The 27,016-nt window shown below is 35.7% G+C and overlaps 1 protein-coding gene across 3 annotated transcripts in view; it reads left to right on the top strand.

Annotated features, from left to right (window-relative positions):
- Window positions 1-27,016, top strand: part of RAP1A (RAP1A, member of RAS oncogene family) — a 75,930-nt gene that overhangs the window by 36,821 nt on the left and 12,093 nt on the right. For all 3 annotated transcript variants that reach the window (XM_078072605.1, XM_078072606.1, XM_078072604.1), the window contains 3 exons: window positions 18,992-19,075; window positions 23,431-23,499; window positions 25,484-25,540. In XM_078072605.1, coding sequence (XP_077928731.1) covers window positions 19,019-19,075; window positions 23,431-23,499; window positions 25,484-25,540 — 183 coding nt within the window. In that variant the 5' untranslated portion in view covers window positions 18,992-19,018. The remainder of the gene's footprint in view (window positions 1-18,991; window positions 19,076-23,430; window positions 23,500-25,483; window positions 25,541-27,016) is intronic.

The raw sequence follows: 27,016 nt of genomic DNA, 5'->3' as shown, positions 1-27,016 counted from the left end.
GCTATAGTCACCTAATTTATTATTATTATTCCAGATGAGATAAGGCGCGTTCAGGGTGGTATGGCCGTAGACTGTTGTTAGTATTCCAAACAAACTGTTATCTGTTAGATCTACTGATGATAAGAAAAATAAAAGTTTTTATTTTACCTTCATACATTCATATTTAGTTCCAAATACCGGCCCTAAATCGTTTTCCTTCCTTCTAAAGAACTTCTAACATTCCTTGCAGGGTAGGTCTTCTGACAACAAATTCCGTGAATTTTTGTTTGAGAAAATCTGTATTTATCTTTCATTTGAAGGATAATTTTGCTGAATATAGAAGTGTAGCTTGGTGGGTTTTTTCTTTCAATACCTTAAATATTTCACTTCCCTCTCGTTATGCTTGTGTTACTTCTGAAGAGAAATTGGACGTAATTCTCATCCTTACTCCTCTGTAAGTAGGGTGTTTTTTCCCCTCTGGCTTTTTTCAACATTTTCTTTTTGTTTTTGATTTTCTGCAGCTTGAATCTATGCCTACGTGTAGATTTTTTGGTATTTATTCTGCTTGATGTTCTCTGAACATCATGGTTTTGTGGTTTGGTGCCTTCTCTTTATTATTATTGTCTTGATTATTATTTATTAGTTATTAATTATTTTTTCCTCCCAACTCCTCATTCCTTTTGGCCCTGAATTCAAAGTATGTCTAGAAGATAACTAATTCTTACCACTCCAGAGCCACTACTACTTTGGTCCATGTTACCATCTTTTGAGTTGTTTCATTTGCTTTCACATAGTTCTCCTTACCTCTGCCCTTCACCTCCTCCTTCCTTTCACCACATAACAGGATAGCTGTTTAAAATTTCACTGGGAACCCGGCATCCTTTGCTCACAACCATCTGGTGACTTCCCATCTCATACCAAGTAAAAGCCAAAACTTTACCATGGCCTGTATTTAGCTGTCTCTTACCTTATCTCCAACTAATCACACTGTACTCCAGTTAGGATGCCCTCCTTCCTCTTTGGAAGTCAGCATACATCTCAGAGGTCTGCACAACTCTCTTGTCTAACTTCCCATTGCCTTTAGGTGCTCTTGAAATTCAAATACCAGTTTTTCAAATTACAAATCTCCATGCCCCATGAACTCCCTGTCTTCCTTTCCTGCCTAATTTTTTTCCAAAACACTTTCACCAGCTGACCTGTGTCTTTGGCAGGAGAGAACATAGCACATTAGAGAAAATTAAAGAAAGTCAGTTGGCTGGAGCATTGAGAATGAGAGGGAGCATACTGTGGGGTGAAGCTAGAGTAGGAGTTAGGGACCAAACTGTGCAGAACCTTGTAGACCATCTTAACATTTTTGATCTTCATTTAAAAGTAGTGGGAAAGCACTGTAGTATCTTAACTGGAGGGATTTGGGAGGATAACATGGGTCAGTAACATGATTTGATAATGATCGTTCTGGCTTCATTGTGGAAAAAAGATTGGAGGGGGAAAAATTGGGTGTGGGGAAACCAGATGAGAGGCTATCGCAGTAATCCAGGTATAAGCTGATGGTAGCTTATCTGACCAGGGTTGATGGCCATATGGAAAAAATGTTTGGAACTGTTTGATTCTTATGAAGAAATCCACTTATAAACATATGTGGTCAGCAATTTATAACTCCTGATTGCCAGATTAAGATCTCCCATTTACGTGATCTCCATTGGATTCCATTATGAGAAAATAAAATTGTTCACCCAATGTAACTCTTTAAAATAGATCCTAGAAAATCAATAGTTTTATATCTTTTTATATATTTCTTTGTGGTAGGCACAAAAATCAAAGATCCCTAATTAAGTTACTCTCATTTTAATGGCCAATTTCTAGACCTGATCAAATTGATTTCTCTGTCATGAAAACAAAGCTTTAAGTAATTTTATTATATTTTTTCTGACCTCCTCTCATCTCAAAATTAAGAAGTTGATTAGGACTAAGATTGTTCTCAACGGGATTTTTAAAAGACAAAGATGTCTGCCTGTGGTATTTCTTGTCACAAAGCCAGTAACCTCTGTCAACAGGAACCTGGGTAGAACTTCAGAGTTTATGAGAATCAGAAACTCAAGACAACTCTGGCCATGCTAAGATAGATTTAAAGATCTTAAAGCAAACAAACTAGTAAACTAGGATCCTAACAGTAGTTTTCTAATATGGCAATATTTTCATCAAACCAAAATGTTGGTCCTATATTTGTTTCAGTTTTAAGAGGGAAAAAGCATTGAACTTCTCCCATGCGAGGCATTTTATTTTATATGTGCCTAAAATATGTTATATTGTTTAATTATCAGAACCAAGTCAAGTTATCTGAATCCAGCTTTGTTTTGTTAATAAGAAAATTGCATATTAATGAGGGCAAATAACTTGTCCAGGCTCATGCAATTTATAGAGTTTGGTTTTGGATCCAGATATGCCAGCAGAAAGATCTTTCATTTCAATCAGGGGTGTTAATTTGGGTTCCCTGGGCTCTACTTCCCCCTATGTGTTTATGGTTTTCAAAGAGCTGTGGCCCTTCAATTCAGTAAGGTTCAGAATCAATAAATTTTATTAATCTGCCTCCTGATTTGGGATTCCTAATCTGACAGTGCAGTCCACTCTTGGCTTATATTACCTTTCCACAATTCTTGTCAAAATACCAGCAACACTCTAGTTACAGTAGTAAAGCAGTGATAGTAGTTATTTTTTAGTGGATGATATTTGCCAGGCATTATACTAAGGGCTATATACGCATTATCTTGTTCATAGCAACGTTGCTGACCTATGTCTTTACTTCAAGATTGACCCTCTTTCTATCTCAAATCCCAGCCCCATTCCTTGCTTTCCTAACTGATTTCCCTGCTCCAGCTTTTCATTCCTTTGTTCCAACCTACACAGTTCTCATAGAGCTTTTTTTTTTTTTTCTTTCCTCAAATTCTCTGCTCAGAAGCCTTAGGTGGCTTTCCCCCACTGTTAGGAAAGGTTCAAGTTCTTAGAATATCAAACAGGGCCTTTGGTAGCTTGCTAGCTTACTGTTTAACGTCTGTATTCATTCCTTTCCCACTGCCTTTCACTGAAAATACTCAAACCACCTAGCCTTCTTTCTAAATAGTTTTTTTCTATTAGACTCATTTTCTTGAGTCTGCCTTTTAAAATGGAATTCCATGTCTACAATACTGCTGCTTTCTCTACCCCCTTCCTCTGCCTCACCTTCAAGAAATATATGCAAGGCATACAGTGAAAAATCTCCCTTCTTTCCATGTCCCCTCATTCCTCAATTTCCTTTCAAAGGTAGTCTGCATTTACAAGTTTCCATGTACATACGTGAGTATAGAAGGAAGTTAGCATGTTGGTTAAAGAATGTGAACTCTGGAACCAGGCTGCCTGAGGTTGAATCATGGCAGCTCTTCCTAGATGTGTGGTTTGGGCAAAGTACTAGTTCCTACTTCATAAGCTTTTTGTGAGGATTTCTTATAACAGTACATGGCATGTGATAAGCTCTCAGTAAATGTATGCTATTATGTTATTGTTGTGTTGCTGTTTTATAACAGAGCATGATACATTGAAAAGAGAATGGCATTTAAAAACAGCCTCTTAGTTATTTTGTGCCTGAGTCATTTAACCCAAGTTAAACCTTGTGTGGTTTCCTCATTTTCATAATGTACAGTTTTGATTTTGATGAACTGAACAATAAAAGGAAAGAGCTTTGTAAATAATAAAATGCTATATGAAGTTTAGTTGCTGTTGGTCACATCATTTTGTTTTCTCTTCCAGGAAAGGTCACAACATTTCAGCTGATGATAAGAAGTGAAATAGTCTTTAAAGGATAAAGGGTAAAGATATCACAAATTTAGTGATATCTGCTGTTTTGCTTTTTTTTTTTTTTTTTTTTTAAGATTTTATTTATTCATTTGACAGAGAGACAGAGAGAGAGGGAACACAAGCGGGGAAGCGGGAGAGGGAGAAGCAGGCTTCCCACAGAGCAGGGAGCCCGATGCGGGGCTCGATCCCAGGACCCTGGGATCATGACCTGAGCCGAAGGCAGACGCTTAACCGACTGAGCCACTCAGGCGCCCCTCTGCTGTTTTGCTTTACTAATTATTCTAAATTCATACTTTTTCATTAGCTGTGGCTTGCTTTCATATTAGTCTTGCATTTTTAAATTATGATTATATAATTTATGTGTCAGTGCCATTAAGGGAATAATGTTAAATACCTTTATTTGTGCAAATGTATCAATATTTCAGAATTGATATATTTAGCAGTACTTAGTATAAATTAGTAAACCTAATTTGGTAAGCCTTATCTTTTAAGGAAAAAAATTTTTGTCAACCTAGAAAATATTAGTCACTGCCTGTAACATTCTTTCATGGTTTACAAATGTGTTATTTGCCTGTGATGATAACAGTTGCTGAAGAATATTCATTTTACTAAGTATGTGGTGATACATGTAAAAAGAGGTTCCCTTTGATGCATCTTTGGATGATTTATGCTGTTGTTAAAACAAGAGAGGCATTCACCTTTTTTTTTTTTTTTTTTTTTTTTGATAACTCCTGGATTCCACAGTGCATATCAGTACCCAAAGACACACAGAATGGCATATTTTTGAGTACTCTGATATTCTCCCTTTCTTAATGAGAGGCATTTCCAGTATCCAGTGTTTAGGAGGAAAAATGTAGTCAGGTCAGTAGGTGGTAGAGCAGAATCCTAGCCAGGCACTATGGATGCTAAGTTCAGGCTTTAAACATTTCCCTGTATTGCTTATGAGAATGAGATCACAAAAAATTACCAGTAGACAAAGGGAGGGGGGATTTCTAGAAATAATATAAATTAAAAAGAATATAAGCTTAAGCTTCATGGAACACTTTAAAAACAGATTAGTCTAGAGAATTGGTGAAGTGGAAGACGATCTGAAAAGTAAATTAACCAAAATAAAGAGACAGGGATAGGACATATGTAAGAGAAGAAAAGAGAAGTAGAAATTTCTAGTTTTCTTTAATTCTTGTCTCTCTCTAAGTAATGGATGTATTAGTTGAATGCTTTGCTGTCCCGCTACAGCTTCCCATTCACTGCCTTTCTGATAGTGAATTTGACTACATGACAGGGTTTGGGCAGTTGAGATGGAAGTGGAAGTTATGTGTGCGTAGGTTTTAACCTTATAGGTTATGCCTATCAAAGGAAAGAGATATACCTTTTCCTTCCTCTGGACTGGAATGTGTACATGGTAGTGAACTATTTTTAGCTTGTGGAAGAGGGCAGTACTCCAAGGACAACAGAGCAACAAGATGTAAGAACTTAGCTCTCTGACTGCTAAGCTGCCCCCTGGACTATATCCCTTCTGACTGTCATATGAGAGAGGGAAGAAACTTGAATTTTGTTTAAGCCCTCCTAGGGTCTCTCATTACAGTAGCCTAGTCTATGTCCTAACTAATAGAAGAAGAGCATGAGAAAATCTAACAAATCTAAGCAGAATCCAGATATGAAGAAAAATGAAGTAGAAAGAATATTTGAGGAGATTATGATTGAGAATTTCTAAAACTACAAAAAGACCCAAATTCAAGAAGTCAAATAAAGGGTAAATAAAAATATAATTTGCATACAATGAGCAATCTTAAAAATAGCCAGAGGGAGAAGATAGATTATTTTTAAAAGATCTGCAATTTATTGAAAGGAAAATTAAAACCAAAAGACATGAGGATAATAACTACAGTGGGCTGCAAGTAAATAACTCTTAAGGCAAAAATTTCTTTAAGAGTATAGGTAATACAAAGTTTTCAGATAAATAAAAATTGAGAGATTTTACTACCAATAGAACATCTCTTAAGACAACTTCAAAAAGACATACTCTAAGACGTGATCCCTGATGGAGGGTTTGAGATATTAATTAGAAAAGAAGAAAGGCTAAAAATTAAAGAGCCAAGCATCCAAGCTAAATTAGAAAAAGAACAGAATAAAGAAGGGGATGAAGAAATAGACATAAAATCAGATATTAAAGAAATAGAAAACAAGCTTATAGTAAAGGATGAACAAAGCCAAAGTTGATTCCTAGAAAACGACAAACCTGGTAAGAGCAATCAAAAAAACCCAGAGGATTAAGAATGAAAGAGGAGCTACAACCACAGATGCTATAGGATTATTATAAAAAAAGTATACCTAAGTAACTTTTTGTTTAAGCAATAATTTCAATGGTAGATTATTGCATGTGTTGTCATAATAGTATATTAAGCTTTTCAAGACCACTTGTCAAATTTGCTTTCCTGAATAAGAGGGTTGGATTAAATATTTTAATCTTTCACTTGAATTTTTGGAGAATTTCAAGGGTGCAGTGAATGGGATGATTGTCTCAGTCAAACTTAAGTCATACAGTATTAAGATTTTGGTAAAGATTTACTTGGGCATAATTGATGGATGAGTTTCTTTTAAAACAGTAGAATTTGTGTTTGTTTTTAATATATAAAAAAGTGAGGAAGTATCATTCAGTAAGGAAATGCAAGAATATAAGAAACTGTAGAAACCTTGTATTCTTAAAATTGTTTTTTAAAAACGTGTTACTGGGGTGCCTGGGTGGCTCAGTTGGTTAAGCCTCTGACTCATGATTTTGGCTCAGGTCATGATCTCATGGGTCCTGAGGTTGAGCCCCCATGGTGGGCTCCTCGCTCAGTGAGGAGTCTGCTTGAGATTCTCTCCCTCTGCTGCACACTCCCCCCCCCGCAATCATGCACTCTCTCTTTCTCAAAAAAATCTTTTTTTAAAAAAAAGAAATATGGAGGAGAACATTCAAAGAAGCTAGAAGTTTGAAGTAGCTGTTGTAAGTTAAAGGGGATACAGTGACTGCTTTTTTTTTATTTTAAGCTTTTTAGTAATGCCTGCTAATAATACTAATTAGCACATAATACTTTTAAGAGACAGTAAGAACTAAAGCTTTTGCAGAGGAGACCAGAATGATTATAGAATTTGAAACTTTACCATTTGAAAAAGGAAATAGGACTGCTATTTGAAAAAGAGGATATTAGAGAGGGGGGAAAATAACTGTCTTCAAATATTTGAGGGATATGGACTTACGAAGAGGAATTCTCTTTATTCTGTTTAGCATCAGAGGACAGACCCAGTAAGTGGCCACTACAAAGAAATAGAACAGTGAACGGTGTAAAGAACATTATAACAATTAGGTTACCCAGAAATGGAATGGACTATTTTATGAAGGTAGAGTTCAAAGGGCTTAGATGACCATATCTAGAGATAGTTTTAGACTGAATTTCCAGAAAAGAAACACCTACTCTAACTCAGGCATGCTGTTGTTCAATACTGACTTCTGTATGTAAAACAAGAAAAGACAAAACCAGCTATTCATACAACATGTCATAAGATTTGCTACATGGAAGTTAAATGTATTGTTTAACAGGTCTTATATTTGTCATCCTAGACTTCATAAAATAAGCTTTTATCATTTGTGGTTTGTAAACTTAGGATTTAGGAGGACTTCTTTTTATTGTATCAGGACTACTGATCTCTTTTGTCTTATTCCTGTTATCTTTTGTTTACCTTTCTTTCCTGTTGTTTATTTTTCATTTTCTAACTTTTGGTTGAATTGGTCAAGTTTTCTTTACCCTAGTGATTTTTAAATTATATATAATCTAGTTGTATTTTTCATCTGTCTACATTTATATTTTTTCAATGTATAGAGAGACTCAGTATCTTATTTTTTTTCCCCAAGCAAGAGAAAAACTTCCAACATGCCTTAACTTTCCTTCCTAACTCCTCTCTAACCAGTGTGGAGATAATCATGGAGTTTTATTTCCAAGTTTTTGTACATATTTTACAGCAATAATTAGATTTCTAGCCATAATTTTGACTGCTTTATCTGCTTGTCATGATTTCTTATTCTTAATGCCTTTTTGTTTCTTGAATCGTTTTCCTTTTTTTGTTGGCATACCCATACCTGTAAGTTTTAATATGTATTTTTATTGTCATTTAGTTCTAATTGCTTACTTTCCATTTTGATTTCTTATTTGACCAATATATTATTTAGAACTGTGTTGTTTAGCTTACAAACATTCTATGATTATGTAGTTATATTTTTGTTGTATTGGTTTCTAGTTTGATTGCATTATGGATAGAATACTCTGTGATTTCAGTTCTTTGAAATTAGTTGAGCCCAGCATGGCCTTACTAGTAAATGATCCAGGCACACCTGGCTGGCTCAGACTGTAGAATGTGCGACTCTTGATCTCAGGGTTATAAGTTCAAGCCCCACATTGGGTGTGGAGATTACTTAAAAATAAAATCTTAGGAAAATTAAAAATAAAAAGTATGGGGAGCCTGGGTGGCTCAGTCAGTTAAGCATCTGACTCTTGGTTTCAGCTCAGGTCATGATCTCAGGGTCTTGGGATTGAGCCCTGCTTCTAGCTCAGCAGGGAGTCTGCTTGAGGATTCTCTCCCTCTCCTTCTGCCCCTCCTGCCGCTCACATGTGTGCACTCTATCTCTCTCTAAAAAAAAAAAGTCTTCCTAAAAAATTAAAAAATAAAAATAAATGATTCATGTACACCTGAAAAAATGTGTCATTTGCAGTTGTTAGGTATGGTGTTTTATATATATATATATATATATATATATATATATATATATATATATATATGACTATTGGGTAGTTGATTCATAATTTGGTCAAATCTTTGTTACTGATTTTATCTTCCTCTTCTGTCAGTTCCTGAGAGTCATGTTAAAATCTAATCATGGCTGTGTATTTCTCTAGTTTTCCCTTTAGTTGTGTCAACTTTTACATTACGTTTTTTGCCTTGTGTTTTAATTTTCTTTCCTATTGAATATTTATTAATGTAATTACTGATATATTTGCATTGTTTGACATCTTTCCATTTCAGTTTGTCCGTCTGTTCTTTGTTCCTTTATATTTTCTTTTCTTCCTGCTATATTTAATTATTAAACCATTCCAAACTGTAGTGGCTTAAAGCAGTAACCATGTATTCTCACCTGTTAGTTTTCTAGAGTATGGAAATGGGAGTGGCTCAGCTGGGTGGATCTGGCCTAAGGTTTTTCAAGGTGTTGCAGTCAAGATGGTGGCTGTCTGGGATCATCTTAAAATCTTCTTTATTCACAGATCTGTGGATACTGAAACTTTGAGGGCTCCTCACGCAACTCTCTCTGTCCCGACAGTCTCTCCAAAGTGGTGGCTTCAGGGCATCCTGACAGCTCTGGGCCCCATGGCATGGCTCCCAAAGACAGATCCCGGAGGAGGCTCTGGCCACCCTTTCTAGCATCAAAAGTCAGACAATATCACTTCTGCTATATTTTATTTAATAAACCTGCCGCTGATGTCATGAGCACTGGGTGTTATATGCAACTGATGAATCACTGACCTATACCTCTGAAACTAATAATACAATATATGTTAGTTAATTGAATTTAAAATTTAAAAAATAAATAAACCTGCCCATATTCAAAGGGAGGGGAATATATTTTTCCTCTCTAGAAGCTTTTTGGGATTTTGTCTTCACTTTCAGTGGTTTGAAATTTCAACTCCTGTATGTTCAGTTGTGAATATCTTGTTGTTGTTATTTATTATGTTTGGCATTCATTGAGCACTTTAAATCTGAAGATGCCTAATTTTCTTAGTTTACCTCGGGAAATGTCTTTCTATTATTTCTTCAATTCTTCTGTTTCTAGACGTCCTGTCAGATAGCTGGTAGAACTTTGAGATTTAGCCTTCTTACCTCTTTCTTTCATATATTCCATCTCTCTGTCCTTTTGTTCTGCACTCTTTGGGTAGGTTCAGTATATTGCTTCACTGACTTGCTTTTCAGCTATATCCATTTTTCACTTCAGCCCATCTACTGATTTTTTTTCTGATGGTCATATATTTTATTTCCTAAATCTCTAGTGTATCTTTTGCATAGACTTGATAACTTTCTAAGTTTCTTTAGGGATATTAATTTATTTTACAGTGCTTTTTAGGTCCTCTTAACTTTTTTCTTTGGTTTTTGTTCTCTGTTTGTTGAATTCATTGCCTCTGTCAAATTGTTTTCCTCAAATCTGTGATTGTCTGCTCTTCTTGAGAATCCCTGTTGGCCTCTTCTATTTATAAGAGCTTATCTCCTTTCATTATGGGAAGGGGTAGGAATGTTGTTGGGCTGAATGTGCCTGGTTTTAGACTGTGAAGACTAATTTATATACTTCATTTACAAATATGTGATGTCTGATCACTTTATATATATCCTACCCCCAAAGTGCTACTCTTGAGAACAAGAAGAGAAAGTATCAAGGAAGAGATTCTTGCAATGAGATAATAATGTGATTTCATGTTACCAAAAAAAGTTGAATTTCCATTATGAAGTAATGTGAAGAACATTGTTCTTTATTTTAGGAGATTAAATCTTACCACGATTTCCATATTTACTTAACCATCACCCCCAGCATGTGTGGTCAGTTGTCAGTTTTAAAATATTCATGGCTTCTGGGGCGCCTGGGTGGCTTAGTTGGTTGAGCTTCTGACTTTTGGTTTCAGCTCAGGTCGTGATCTTGGGGTCATGAGATGGAGCTCCGTTGGGCTCCAGGCTCAGCGGAGAGTCTTCTTCCCCTTTCCCTCTGCCTCTCTCCCCCTCTCTAAAATGTGTAAATAAATCTTTAAAATAAAATAAAATATTCATGGCTTCTGTAAATATAATCAACAATATAACTGCTTGTTAAAAAACTACCTTCAGTGTTCCTTAATGTAAAAAATTTTTTCTCTGAAATTTCTCATCACAACCAAATTTCCTTAAATGAACTTTGTTTTCTAGGTTCATTTGTGTAGGAGAAACTATTTCATCTTGTAATTAATTAGCTTACATATTTAAAAACTGAAACAAAATTGGGATTGATTTGTGTCATAAAGACAGTCATGTTATTTTGTGAAATTTAGAAGTTTTGCTGAAGGAAGAATGAAAAAATTGTATTATAGCTTAGACTATAATGTTGGGAACTCAAGATTGACTTAAAATTTAAACATAGTGTAATGTTTATTCTTGTCCTCCTTATTTGTCAGAGAATCTTAACCAGAGTGAGAAATTTTCTGGTGCTGTGTTGGGAGTGCAGGGCACAAGAGATTTCCATAAAAAGGCATGGGATTTGCTTGGAAGAACATAGTGGTTTTCTAACTTGGCAGTAATGAGTTAGAACTAACCCCTTTCAAAAGAAAATATTAATCCACATTATTCCTTATTGGGTATTTGTGTGTGTTTTCTTATCTGAGCTATATTATTTTTGTATCTGCATGTGTGTATATGTGTATACATTCATGACCCATGGTATTTGTTAGGTGTAAAGAAAATAATTTTCTGTACATATAGTATATATGAAAAGTAACTTTGGGATTTGAATATCTTACTACTTGATTTGAGGAACAGGGGCCAAATATTTTGTTGTTGCAGAATACCCAAAATAATTTGGCCATGTCTGAGTGCTTTTCCCAAATTCTGTTGCCCTAGGAGGCAGTTTGGGAAATATAAATGAGCCTTGCTATATTAGGATTCCCTCTTGAAAGATACACATTTTCGGATTAGAGAGATGATGTATTTACATCTTGTTAAAATGACAGTGGTCCCCAGCTAAGAATCACCAGGGACCTGAGGAGGGAGTTATAGATATTGTAGATCTGTCTGGATATATATATGCTCTTGTGTTTAATAATCAAGGTGTTTGTTTTAATTTTGTTTTCATAGAAATCAGAGAACCACCTGATACAGATAGAGGTATAGGATGATTAGTGTCCAGCACAAACCTCTTCCCGCTCATGTTTTCCTCCAGTTTCCTGTACATCTACATTGTAAAATGTGGTCTTTTTCAGGGCTTAATTCTTAGCTTTCTTCTATTTTCACCTAATAAATTCTCCTTGGTTGATCTCATCTGCTGTGGTTTTAACTACTAACATTGCTTACAAAAACTCCTAAGTCTGTACCCTCTAGCCCTTTGGTTTCTACTGAGCTTCCAGACTTAAGAGTTTTAAATACCACATATTACCTACTTTTCCCCATAGGAATTTCAAACTTAATTTTGGGCAGGAATATTAACTTTCTTTTTAAACCTCCTTTTAGCCACCTAATTTACCCAAAGTAGATATTTAGGAGTTACCCTTGATTCCTCTACATTCCCCTAAATAATAACCTGTAACTAGCTATGGAGGCCTGTCGGTTTTACCTTCAGAAAACCACTGTCCCCTCATCAGCCGTGGTGCTGCTATGCAGGCCTGTGTCATTTTCCACCCGAGCTATTTCAATAGCTTCCTGACTATTCTCCCTGCCTCTGGTGTCTCCTTCAGTCCATTTTATATACTGTTAGCAGTTTCTTTCCAGAATATATATCTGACTATATTACTTAAAAAAAAAAACAAAAAACTGTTTTCTCCCCATTGCTTACTAAATTGTAGACTCTTTTACATGATAAGTGCCTTTGCAAGCATAACCCAGTCTCCGTACCCTGCTCCATTTTCCATACCTTGCTTTTTTTTTTTTTAAAGATTGTATTTATTTATTTGACCGAGAAAGACACAGAGAGAGAGGGAACGCAAGAGGGGGAGTGGGAGAGGGAGAAGCAGGCTTCCCGCTGAGCAGGGAGCCCGATGTGGGGCTCGATCCCAGGACTCTGGGATCGTGACCTGAGCCGAAGGCAGACGCCCAACGACTGAGCCACCCAGGCGCCCCTCCATACCTTGCTTTTAAACAAGTTCTGTTCTGGCCACACCCAGCTGTGGGGTATTCCCTGGATCTTGTGTATTTAGTGATTTAGAGTATTTGCTTAAGCTGTTTCCTCTCCTTAGAATGCCCTTCCCTACTTACCTGGAACATTCCTATTCAGTTTTTCATTTAGTTCTTATGTAACCTCCATTGAAAAACTAACTGCTCTCTCCTCTGTTTCTCCATCCTTCCCCAACCTTTTAATCTCTGTTCTGTAAAAACAGAGAAACACACATACAAAAACACATGTTCACATCATATTGTAATTACTTACTTTTTCCTCCTCCATGAGCTCTTCAAGGATGGGAAACATACTTTTCATTTTTGTGTCCCTTGCACCTAATACAGAATTGGTACCTGGGAGATACTTTGTAAATGTTTTTTGATTCAGAACAGCAATCATAACCTGCTGCCATGTCTGTTGCATAGTCTACTATAATTTATCCTTACTATGTTTCTTAGTAAGGGCTGCTGGAACAAATTGGCATAGACTAGGTGGCTTAAACAACAAATTTATTTCTCATAGTTCTAGAGGCTGGGAAGTCCAAGATTAAGCACTGGAAAATCAGGTGTTTGAGGAGGACCTGCTTCCTGACTTAGAGGTGGCTGGCTGTTTCTTCACTTGGTGGAGAGTGAGAGAAGCAAGCTCTTGGGACTCTTATTAAGGGCACTAATCCAGTCATCTAATCTTCCTCTAATCCTAATTACCTCCCAAAGGCCCCACCTCTTAATATCGTCATATTGGGGGGCGACACATTCAGTTTATAAAACTATATATGTAACTGGTATTCTGAGAAATTTCCCTTTTTCCCCATTGGATTTTCTTAAATTAATTCTATTGAGCTACAATTTACATGTAATAAAATGTCCCTGTTTTTTTTCTTTTTAAATTTTTAAAATTTTATTTATTTTTAAATTTTAATTCCAGTATAACATACAGTGCTATATTAGTTTCAGGTGTATAATATAGTGATTCAACAATTCTGTACATTACAGTGCTTATTGTGATAAGTGTACTCTTATTCTCCTTTCCCTATTTCCCCCGTCCTCCCACCCATCTCCCCTCTGGAAACATCAGTTGTCTATATTTAAGAGTCTGGTTTGTTTGTCTTTTTTCCTTTGTTCATTTATTTTTTTTCTTAAATTCCACATATGAGTGAAATCATATGGTATTTCTCTTTCTCTGACTTATTTCACTTAGCATTATACTCTCTAGATCCATTCATGTTGTTGGAAATGGCAAGATTTCATTCTTTTTTATGATTAATATTCCATTGTCTATATACCACATCTTCTTTATCCATTCATCTATTGATGGACACTTTCATTGCTTCCATAATTTGGCTATTGTAAATAATGCTGCAGTAAACATAAGGGTACACATACCTTTTCAAATTAGTGTTTTCATATTCTTTGGGTAAATACCCAGTAATGGAATTACTGAATCATATGGTAATTCTGTTTTTAATTTTTTGAAGAACCTCCATACCGTTTTCTAAAGTGGCTGCACCAGTCTGCATTCGCATAGAAAGTGCATGAGGGGGGCGCCTGGGTGGCTCAGTTGGTTAAGCAACTGCCTTCGGCTCAGGTCATGATCCTGGAGTCCCGGGATCGAGTCCCACATCGGGCTCCCTGCTCAGCTGGGGGTCTGCTTCTCCCTCTGACCCTCTTCCCTCGTGCTCTCTGTCTCTCATTCTCTCTCTCTCAAATAAATAAATAAAATCTTAAAAAAAAAAAAAAAGTGCATGAGGGTTCCTAAAATGTACTTATTTTAAATGTGCAATTCAAAAAGGGGGCTCCTGGGAGACTTGGTCAGTTAAGCGTCAGCCTTCGGCTCAGGTCATGATCTCAGGGTCCTGTGAGGGAGCGCCACGTCCGGCTCCTTGATCATTGGGGATTCTGCTTCTCCCTCTTCCTCTGCCCCTGCTTCCCCCCTGCCCCACCTCCCCCGCTTGTGCACGCTCTCTCTCAAATAATCTTTTTAAAAAAATAAATGTACAATTCAATAAGATTTGATAAATGGAAATACCTATGTAACCACCACCATTGTCAAAGTACAGATCATTTCCGTCACCCAGAAAAATTCCTTTATGCTCCTTTATAGTCATCACCCCTGCCCCACCACTGGCCTCAAGTAACTTTCTGGCACTATAACTTGGTTTTGTCTTTTCTAGAATTATATAAGTGGAATCATAAAGTAGTCACTCTTTTGTGTATTTTGCTGAGTGTTTTTTGAGATTCATCCATCTTGTTGAATCTGTCAGTAGTTTGTTCTTTTTTATTACTGAGTAGTATTCCATTGATTGGACGTACCCCAATTTATCCATTCACTTCTTGATGGATACTTGGGTTATTTCTAGATTTTGGCTATTATGAACAAAGGTAAGAGTTGAAATTTATTTTTTTCCAGCTTGACTTGTTCAAAAGACTGTCTTTTACATACTGAATTACTTTTGTCCCTATCTTAAACAATCTATTCCTATGTAACAGATTAACACAAATCTTACTGGGCTTAAAGCAACATTAATCATTTATTGTCAGTTTCTGTGGATCAGGGGTTGGGAGTGGCTTGACTGTAAGGTTCTGGCTCATGGTCTCATAAGATTGCAATCCTCTAAATTAAGGCTTGACTAAAACTGCAAGATACACTTCTGAAGGGGGCTCACTCACATGTTTGGTAAAGTGTGCTGTTGGTAGGAGTCCTCAGTTCCTCTCCAGTTGGGCCTCTCTGAAGGGCTGATAGTTAAATGTCCTCATGACATGGTGAGTGGCTTCTCTTAGAATGATCCCAGAGACCATGGTATAAGCTGCAGTGCCTTTTAAAGGAGGTCACATATGGTCACTTCTGCCATATTCTGTTGGTCACACAACCAATCTTAGGAAGATACTACACAAGGATATGAAAACTGAGAGTGAACAGTACAAGTTATGAATACCAGGAGGCCAGGATCCTTGGGGGGGTTATCTTGAAGGATGGGTATGACAGTCCCTCCATCAAAAATGAACTGAAGATATATATGTGGTTTTATTTCTGGATTTAATTTGGTGCCACTGATCCGTTTGTCTTTATGACAGTAACAATATCTTTATTACTGTAGTTTTATATTATGTCTTAAAATCAGTGTAACACTTTTTTTTCTTTTTCAGAACTGTTAACTATACTAAGTTATTTGCATTTTCAAAAAAATGTTAAAGTCATCTTGTCAGTTTTTACAAAAAAGAAACCTGCTGATTGGGATTGCATTCAATCTGTAGACCCAGCTTGGAGAGAATTGACATCTTAACAATAATATGGACATATCTTAATATAATATGGCACGTCTCTCTAATTACTATGTCCTTAATTTCTCTGAGCCATGTTTTGTAGTTTCAGTATATAAGCGTTGCACATATTCTGTTAAATTCATCTTTTAAGTATTTTATTTCTTATTAGATACTATTGTAAATGGTATTTTTTTGGTAAATGGTATTTTTTAAATTACCTTTTTCAGTTCTTTGAGAGTACATACAAATATAATAGTTATTTTTTTGTATCAACCTTTTATCCTGAAATCTTGCTAAATTCACCTGTAAGTCTGGTAGCTCTTTTTGTGTATTGTACATATGGGATCATGTTATCTGTGAATAAAGACAATTTTACTTCTTCCTTTTGCATAGGCTAGACCCTACTATATCTAGCTTAGAAAATGTTGAATAGAAGTGGAAAGAGCAGACATATTAGTGGGAAGAAAAAAAAACGGTATAATACCAATAGATGCAGAAAAAGTATTTGGAAAAAATCCAATATCCATTCCTGAGAATCCATGTAAATGTAAACTCTTAAGAATATAAAAGTATATAAAGAAGATGTGAAACCAAAAAGTTTGAGTTTGATTAGAGTAACCAAAATGCTAACTGCTTGGAGGAGGTAGGGATTCATAATCTAGGGTCCCCAACACTTGTATAGAAAAAAAAAAATCTTTATTTTTCCTTAACCTCTAGTATTTGTTTCTATTTTGAGTGCAGGCAACAAACCACAGTAGTGATATTAGCAGCAACTGTTACTTTGTCACCAACAAATACTACTTTTAACTTTCCTTGTATCTTTAAAGTTTGTTTCTTGAAGACAACATGATTAGGTCTTGCTTTCTTATCTTGACTTCGAATTGGAATTTTGGAATATTGGAATAGATGATTTACATTTAATGTAATGGTGTGGTTGCCTTTTAATTCTGCTCTCCTGCTGTTTGTTTTATATTTTTCACATCTTCTCTTTGTTCTTTTCTGCCTTTTTGTATTTTTTCTGCTGTTTTTTGGATGAATCAGTTTGTTTTCATTGGCTGCTCTGGGTTTTACAGTATGTATCGTTAACATACGACAGTTTATCTTTAAATAATATTATACCACTACAAATACACTGTAAGAACCTTGAACAATATACTTCCAGTCCCCTTCCTTTTTTTGTGCTATTATTGTGGAATTATTGTGCTATTACTTCTGTGTGTGTTGTAAAACCTTGTAGTACATTGTTATTTAGTTTTGCTTTAAGTGGTCAAAAAGGTCTTGTAGATTTACTCTCATTCACCATTTTTGGTACTTTTTATTCCTTTTGTAATCTTCATTCCTTTATGTAGATCCAGATTTCCTTCTGTTACCGTTTTCTTCTACCCGACGAGCTTCCTTTGCTTTTTTTAAATGGTACTGTTACAATTTTTTCCCCAGCTTTTCCTTCTTCCTTACCTCTTTCCTTCTTTTGTTTCCTTTCATTTCCTTTTCCTTCCTTCCTTCCTTCCTGAAAAAAAACTTTATTTCACTTTCATTTTGGAAGGATAGATTCATTGTATTTAACATTCTAGATTGACCATTTTTTTCTTTAAGCATTTTATTTTTTTAAGATTTTATTTATTTGAGAGAGAGAGAGCACAGGGGGCGGGGGTGAGCAGAGGGAGAGGGAGAAGCAGACTACACACTGAGCACGGAGCCTGACGCAGGGCTCGATCTGAGGACCCTGAGATCATGACCTGAGCAGAAACCAGGAGTCTGATGCTTAACCGACTGAGCTACCCAGGCGCCCCTTCTTGAAGCATTTTAAAGATACTCCATTTTCTTCTGTCTTGCATATCTTCTTAAGAAGTCAGTCAATCTTCTGGGATTTCAAGTGAATTGCCTGTTTTTCAACAAGGGGAACTTTCCTGACCAAAACTCCCAATATTTCTCAGCACCCTGGAATTGTTCAGCTTATAGATCCTTATATATTCTTTGCCTTTACCTCACGGAGTTTCATCCTGCATTCTCTGCTTAATGTTTGGTCAGAGACTCGAGTGAACGCCTGTGCAGATTTCTGGAATTTTCTGTGCTTAACTCCCTCTTCCCTGATACACATTCTGGTCTCTGCTTGAGTTCTTCCCCCCTGTACCTCAGTCTGAAAAGTGCCTCCAAGCAGAAAGCCAAGGCAGGTGTAGGCCTCACTTCATTTTGTCACATCACTCAGCGATCATAGTCCTATACTGCTTATTGTCAAATGTCTGAAAACAGTTGTTTCACGTATTTTATCTGGCTTTGGTTTTTACTGTGGGATAGAAAGTCCATTCATACTTATTCCATCATGGCCATTAGAAATTCTTTCCTGCCTTTTTACCTTTTAAGATAACTGTGGAGATAAAAAAAATAAAGTTTATATTTCTTTTTTTTATTCTTTCTAGCAATTTGGGCCTTATGGAGTATATTGCTAATACCTACTTACAGAGTTTTAACAATTTCATTAATTAACATCCCTTTCGTATCCTAATAATTTTCAAGGTAACATTTTACATGGTTCAGCTATAATAGAATAATGATCAAAATAGTATATAATTACCATGATATTTTAAGCAAATAAAATAGCATATACTTTAATGCTAATGAGTGAATTTTTCAAAAAAGTGTGTTAGTTGTTTAAACAATAGCTTTATAAAGAATTGGGTTCGTGATTGTAGTTATAAGACAACTACTAGTTTTAATCACCTTATTTTCTAGTCAGTCACTTACAAGTAACAGTTACTTACAAGTAACATGAACAGACTCTAATGGTGATTGATGCCTAGTCAGAGATGATCTTTAATGAATTAAAATGCCTGGCAGTAGTCCTATAAACTTAGCTTAGAATCTGCATGGTTTTTACTGTGTGCCTGTCTTCCTCTTAATAGTCTTAAAGGAAAAAGCAAACAAAAAACAAAATACCATATATTTCATGTAACAGTTGCACATTCTTGGCTATTCTTAGCATGTTTATTAATCTTTAGGTTTTTGTTTTTTCCCCCAGATTGTCAGTATTTAAACAGACCACATCATGCGTGAGTACAAGCTAGTGGTCCTTGGTTCAGGAGGCGTGGGGAAGTCCGCTCTGGTAAGTTAGCCACCTAACTCTAACTTAATTAGTATAGTACAAGAAGAACATTGATATTTGCTTGCCTTAGATGTTTAGTCATTAGTGAGAAAAGGTGGCAGTATTTTTTATATGCCTAGTATCTGGCCTGCAGGAGGGGACAGAGATTCATTCAGTAACCACACATGTGTACAGTGTGTACAATGGTGGCTCATTCATTCTTTCACTTACCAAATATTTACTGGCTGCCTACCATGTTCTAAGCACTCTGTGATTGTGTTTCAAAGAGGAATAAGATTGTTCTCAGTTTTTAAGGAACTTACATTCCAGGTGGGGAGGACTGATTATTTCAGATACTAGTGGAGTAAGTCCTACCTGCTCCCACCCCAGACTTAAGCGAAATGAAGTTAGTTTTTGTTTATTTAGTAAATATTTATTGAGATTCTACACTGTTAACTCTAGGGTTACAGCAGTGAACAAAAACAGTCATAGTCCCTCAGAGCTTACCATATAGTGAAGGAGATACAATAATTAACAAAGTTAAATGAAGAACTACGAACTACCTCATTATAATTGTGAGAGAGATACTTTGAAAGAAAAGTACAGACTGTTAAGAGATACCCTTATGACAAATGAACCTCAATTAGCATTTGAACAACTGAGAACAGGTCACAATTGCCAAGGCAGGAGTGAACTGGAAGGAAAGTAGAAGGAATGAAGTGAGAGGCAGGGACCACGTCATGACTTGAAGACCATATAACAACTTGAAACTTACTCCTAATGACAGTGAGAAGCCATTGAAAGTGTTTTTTTCGGGGGTGGGAGGGGTGTTGACAGAATTGGATATATGTTTTAAACGGAATCTGTGTGAAGTAATTTAGAAGAGAAGCCGAGTAGACATGGGAGACCAGTTGGGAGTTAACGCTGAACCCGATTGTTTGTGGAACCTTATATTGGGGCTGTGCCAGCGAAGAAGAGAAAAGTAGATGTTTTGAGAATTAAATAACTTGGTGCTGGATTGATGTGAGGACTAGGAGAGAAGGAGCTGTTGAGGATGATTCCCAAATTTCTAGTTGTTGAGCTACTAATTTTATGGATGGATCATTTAAGTAAAAAGGAAACACTGGAGAGTGAGCAGATCTGAGAGTAAAAATCAAGAGTCATGTCAAATTTGGTTATGTGAGATGTTAAAGTAAATACATCAAATAAGTAATTGGATCCTCAAGATAATAAGCTTAAGAGAGACTTGTGATATGATTTGGGGCACCATGAACATATCAATGGTATTTAAGTTCATGAGAATTATGTTACTTTTAAATTAGTACCTGTAAATTAGTACCTCTGTGGTGAATGAGAATATCTGTCATTTTAGATGCACATATTCAGGGTACCTGTCTGGCTCAGTCGGAAGAGCATGCGACTCTTGATCTTGGGATCGTGAGTTTGAGTCCCACATTGGGTATAAAGATTACTTAAAAAAAAATAATAATAACTTAAAAAAATAAAAATAAATGCATATAACTTCCAATTCAGCAAGTCTCTTGAAATTTCACGTATAAGTTCATATATACAAAATAACATGGTCAAGGATATCGATCACAACATTCCTTACAGTGGTAAGAGTTTGGAAACAACCTAAATGTCTACCAGTAGGGGCTGGTTAAAAGTAAGTTTTTAATATACATTTTGAGTAGAATAATATATAACTATTAAAAAGAATGCAGCAGCTCTGTATATACTGATATATAGTGATATCTAAGATGTATTATTTAGGGGGGAAAAAGGTACCAAACAGTGTAGACTATCATTTGATAAGAAAAAAAGGAGGCCAAAGGGGAAGATAGTATAAAATGTAGAGACTATCTCTGCAAGGTTAAATAAACTACAGATAACATACTGGTTACTTGGGAGTGGAATTGGATAATTGGGAACAAAGGTGATAGGTAGGGTTGGTTACCACTGCATACTCTTGTGTCTTTTGTATTTTGTCCTCTGTCCATGGGATTACCTTTTCAAAAATAAATAAAATAATTGAAAATAAAAATCCATAGGAATAAGTGAGGTTGTCTAGGAAGAGACTAGAGAAAGAAGAACTCAGGACTGAGCTCTGAGTACCTCTCAACCTTTAAAGAGTAGGTAGGATTGAAGAATCCAGCATAGAAGAGTATATCTTATACTTGCATGTAAGGAAAGCAGCTTTACTTGAAGTCAAGTAAAGGAGAGGAAAGAGATGATACAGAAACATGGAGGTAGCTGGACTTGTTAAAGGCAAGCTGCAGTAAGGTCATAGTGCCATAACCATGCTGGGGTGGGTTAAAGAGTAAATGAGTGCTGAAGAAACAGAACCACAATTGTAGACAGGTGAAGTTTGATTATGAGAGGGAACAGAGAGGGGAGGTGAAGCTGGAGGAGTTGTGGAGTTAAGGGAAATTTTTATTTCTGGGTGGGAGATGGTAGAGCAAACGGTTTGTGTGCTGGAGGCAGTAATCCCGTGGAAAGGACAATGATGACATAGAAGAGGAAGGGAATAATTGTTACAGGGGTCAAAAGTTCAAGAAATAACAGAAGTAAAATTAATGAATCATTGAAGTGGTAATTAGTAAGTTTATTGTGCACACACCAAAAAGACAGTTTGCAAACCGGGAACCTTCAAAACCAGAACACGGAATGAGGCTCAGGGGTATATTGTTATAAAGCAGCTTATAGAGTGAGAAAACAGTGACTTTATTCTTCAGTGACTGGTTATAGTGTTAGAATTTTCTTTAAATGATAGAGAATTGGTTAGTGGTTACCTCAAATCAACCTTGGGAAACAGTGTAAGTTTTGCTTTTGACTTCCAGAGGCATAAGCAAGAAATGACCCCCAGGTCAATTTAGCTTTGCTAAATAAACTAAATTAAGCTTTGTTTACAGACTAAACTGGTTTTATCTGCTCAGGGAATTTTCAGGCTGGTCTCTGTTTTTGATTTTAACGCAGAAAGGACAGTAGGTAAGGAAGGAAGAGGAGGATCCAGTAGGAAAACTGAAGGTATAGAAGTCGGTATGAATGAATAAGATGTCCCTGAGAACTGAGGAGATGAGATTCAGAGAAACAATGAAAGCTTGCTTTAGGAAGAAGGAAGTGAAAAGTGGGAGATTGTTTTTCATTTTTGCTAGTCTCTAACAACCGCTTAGAGAAAGCACTTGGGTTCTCACACCTGCTTCTGCATCTAGTATCTAGCGATAACATGTTATATACCCTTTGGAAAACACTGTAAATTTATGAGAGTAAGCAAGTACGTCATGGTATTATGAGGACAGTAGGTTTTGTTCTAAACATCTGCTCTGGACCACATTTTGAGAACCTCTGTTCTAGTATAAAGCATATTAGAAGTTTTCCATGTTTGAATTCTATGTAGTGCTAAGATGAGGTGATTAAATCCTTGATAAAAATAACGATTAAAGTTTTTGGTGTAATTATATCCTGAGTCTCCTTTGAAGAACAGGAGCTTAGAGGAAGAAGTGTGAAGTTTACTATATTCCAGCTAATGTGTTTAGCTCAAGCTAAAATCGTGCATAATTTAAGTGTAGGTGACCTTGGGCCACATTCTTACCCTTCCTTGCTTTTAGGTGACAATGTACCAGACCTTGTTTCAAAGCTGTCCAGGCAATATTTCACAACCATCTTCCATACTTCTTTTTATTTACCAAATGATAAAATACCTAGTTTCAAGTCTGTGTTTATAGAAATCTTAGAGAAAGAAGTAGGTAACCTGAAAAAGATGAGTAGGCAGTATTTCCGATGAAAAAAGTAAGGCTTTGGAATCAGAAAGGTTGTATATTTGAATCTCAGCGGCAAATGGGAAAAATAACTACTTCTAGGGAGAACATGAAACTTGAATGTGACTGTAAATTTAGTAAATTCAGTACTTTCTAATTTCCTTTTCTCTTTTCCCCCACAATTAGACTGTTTTAAGATTTTCAAAGATTTAGAACCTTTTGTTTATTCCTTTAAGAGCATGAAATAAAAGTTACTATAGATGCCTAAAGAGGTATTTGGAGTTTAAATACTGATAAATTTTCATTTTTTCATTAATTTGGATCTGTGTCCTTATTTGTATCTTCATTGTATTTTGAAACTTAATACAGTAATTATTTCACAGTGGGAGTTGGCTGCAGTATTGTTGACAGCTTTTTAACACACCGCCTCCTTTCTCAATGTGCCCTCTTAGTTGTGGGTGTATCCCTGTATTGAAAATAATGAGACTGTACATCTGCATGTTTACTCAAAATTTTCACATAATTTCATTTAGTCTTTATCACTTATAAGGGTGTAAGTAGCATTCTAGAAGAGTTGATTTTTAAGTTCTTAATTTTTCTCTGCTTCTTTTTTTCTAGACAGTTCAGTTTGTTCAGGGAATTTTTGTTGAAAAATATGACCCAACGATAGAAGATTCCTACAGAAAGGTAAAATGTGAAACTTGTGTACACATGCTTACCAATAGTTCCTTAGGACTTTAAAACTTGACCCATAGAATTGCTTTTTAAAAATATTTTTTGAGAAGTGATACAAATGTTTCATACCTGTTTTTAAAAATTTCACAAGGACAGAATATTTCTCATTAAATACTACTTAGCTACAGAGAACTCTATGCTCTGTTACTGATTAGTAATCTGTTCTTTACTGTACACATTTTCCTGGTGGAGGGGTTTTTTTAATTTAGAAAAATTGCATATAAATAGGTATATTTTTGACAACGCTTTTTGTGAAGTAAAATTAAGATCGCTTTTATTCTCGAAGTTATCCTGTGACCAAAAGTTTTTATTTTTGTTTAGTTTTAGAATAACTTTAAGGGATTTCATCTTTAGACTATAAGAAATTAGATACTGGATTCTGTATGATACCATAATGGTAGCTACATGTCATTACACATTTTCCCAACCCATAGAATGTACAACACCAAGAGTAAACCCGTAATGTAGACTGTGGACTTTGCATGATAATGATGTCTCTATGTAGGTTCATTGAGTCTAACAAATGTGCCACTCTGGTGTGGGAGGCTGATGGTAGGAGAGGCTAGTGGGAAGCAGGAGAAGGGTATATGGAAACACTGTACTTTTCTGCTCAATTTTATTGCGACCCTAATGCCAAAGTTCTAAAACATAAAGATTATTCAAAAGAAAAAAATTCAGTAGTCTTGACAGAATACTATTTTATTTCATTATAAGACTAACATTATGAGGAATGTTCATGATTTTATTTCCCAAGTATGTTAAGGGGGGAGGAAGAGAATTAAACCTACCCCTCAACAAATAGGAAAGGATTACTTTGTTAAATGTTGTAGAATTTATCTTCAATAGTGTTACAAGTTTTGTTAAATTATGTAAGCTCATCCAGCCATACTGGCAGAGCAGTTTCATTATCTGCAAATTGGAAATAAAGTTGTGTTCCAGGTACATTGAGAAACTACAGACCTAATTCATTATTCACTGAGCATGCCCACTTACTGATTGTGCAGATGACCACAGGAGTCCTGTAAGTGGTGTAACAGTGAGTTTGTAGGTCCACCAGTGGTGCTTCTCAGCAATCACTGATCTGACGCAGAAGATTTTAAAATAGGCCTTATGTTAATACACTTATTTTTAGAAGACAGTGTTGCCGTACTAAAATTGCTCCCAAACAAGTTCCTGGCTAAAGCTGTAACTACAAACAGATCTGTACCTAGAATGTTGAAGATTGAACTTTTCTTAATTACTTCTTTATTAAAAATTTTCCACACAGTTGATAGTTGATACTTCTTTTAGGCCAACCTTCTCTTACTTTATAAAACACTGGGGAAATACAATTCAGTATATAAAATTTCACCTTATGCACATAGCGTTTCCAAAGACATACCTTTTCCTTAAAGTCTTGAGGACTGTATGAGTTCAGTGTTACTCATTTTAGCACCTCTGCATTCCCCTTATCTCTTAAAATTTTCCTATATTAAATTTGGGGCATATTTTAGTAAAATTTTCTTTAAAATCTTATCTGCATTTTGAGCTATTTAATACTTTTGTGCTTTGTTTTCTTTGAAGATAATACAAATATACATATTTTTATACATTTTTATTTCTGTTAGAACTATACCTGTTTGTTGCAGTTTTTCTTAAATTGGAGTCTATGACCGTTACCTTCTAATAATAGCAAAAATCATTACTCAGTTTATAGTGGTCAGAAAATATCTAAACTCAGCATTAACAGTCCTGGCTTCCGTAGTATTAATAGAACATGCTTGAGACCTCCTGTTGTTTATTATAGTGCCAAGTTAAGTCTCAGCCAGTATAGCAAACTCCTAGAGAAAAGGCTTTGTAGTTGTTAATAGGTACTTGGAGTGAAGAGGTGGCAGGAAAACAGACTGACATTTTGATTTTGATATTACTCTTTCATTTTTCCTCCCTTCCCCAACAGCAAGTTGAAGTAGATTGCCAACAGTGTATGCTCGAAATCCTGGACACAGCGGGAACAGTAAGGATGTTTTCTCTTTTTCTGATAGATTTTAGTTAACTAGTGAACAGGTTTTGTCATCTGAATAATTCCTCTGAGTAAAAGTAATTATTCTGATTAAAAACAAATTATCTAAATGTAGGGCTTCTTAAATTTTCTTATGTGCTTCCAACCATCTGTGATGTACTTCATGCCCACATACCACTCTTACATTGTATGTCGAGTTCACCTACAGAATGTGTATGTTGGGTATCTTCTCCCAAATTGAGCTAAGGATTACCCTATTACTGCTTTTTTTTAAAAAGGTATTTTAAATCCAGAATTTTAGTTAAAATGGGTATTTCTCTGGGTTTATGTAAGACTTTGTCTCTTGGCACCATAGTCTTTAATTTTTATCAAAATTGTTTTTGCCTTTTATTAGTATTTTAACATATCAAGGGGCTGTTGACAGATACATGTTTTCTGACAAAAATCTTCAGGATTATTTTGAGCCTTTTTTTCTCATCTTTAAATGACTACTGTATGATGACATAAGTATATCATAGGGTGCTTGTAATGATCAAATGAGATAATGATTATAAATCACTTGGCATAATGCCTGTTTTATAGTATGAGCTCCAAGTATTTGCTTTTATTTTCATTGCCTTCATTTGTCATCTCCTTTATAATTTTGTTATTAATTACTGATGATTTCCTGTTATACTGCCATAAATGCACACATTAAGTGATTTTTCTTTTTTTCTCCATACATATAGACTTTACCTATTAGGCAGTTCTCAGCTTTAGAATGGATGGTATTCTTAAATGTAATAAGTTGTTTAAAATTTAGCACAAATTTTCCACATAATTTTATGAATGATGAGAAAGTTTCATGTCATTGAGAAAAGCATATAAGTAGACTGGCGCAATTGTAGTGCTAATGATACTATATTTTTCCATTCTTTTGTGGGAAAGGAAGCTTGGGATCATTAGAACTACATCTTTCTTATATCTGCTGACTCTAAATATCTCCCCCTTTTGCCATTCCAACCTCCCCTAATTTCCTTAGCCTCTGAATCAGCAGTCATTCCCCTCTGTTCCCAGATACCCCAGTAGTTAAAGAGCACTTTTCTACTTTTTCCTTTCATCACCTCCACAAGGGTGAAGGAGTTTTTTTGTTCTTCCTCTTGTCCAAATTAAGGAAGTTCTTCCCTACTGTAGAGATCTTTCCTTTGTGCTCTTAAATATCTTATCATTCTCCCATCCTAGTGCTCAATGTGTGGTGTCATAATTGCCTGTTTAGTTGTCTTTGTCCCCAGTGCCTTGCATAAAGCTTGGAAAGTAGTTGATGCTCATTAATCGTGTCCCAGATCACTCCTTACTCCTTGAAGAGTTTTGCTCACTCTCTTCATCACTGCTTCAGTCAGAATTCTTGGTGATTTTAGTATTCAAATAGAACCTATATGGATATTATAGATGATCCATTTCCTCGGCCTTCCAGTTTATTGACCTCCATAC

Source organism: Halichoerus grypus, chromosome 5, assembly GCF_964656455.1.
Source record: "Halichoerus grypus chromosome 5, mHalGry1.hap1.1, whole genome shotgun sequence".
NCBI lineage: Eukaryota > Metazoa > Chordata > Mammalia > Carnivora > Phocidae > Halichoerus > Halichoerus grypus.
The sequence above is the reverse complement of the archived record's forward strand: the minus strand, read 5'-3'. Positions and strand labels throughout refer to the sequence as shown.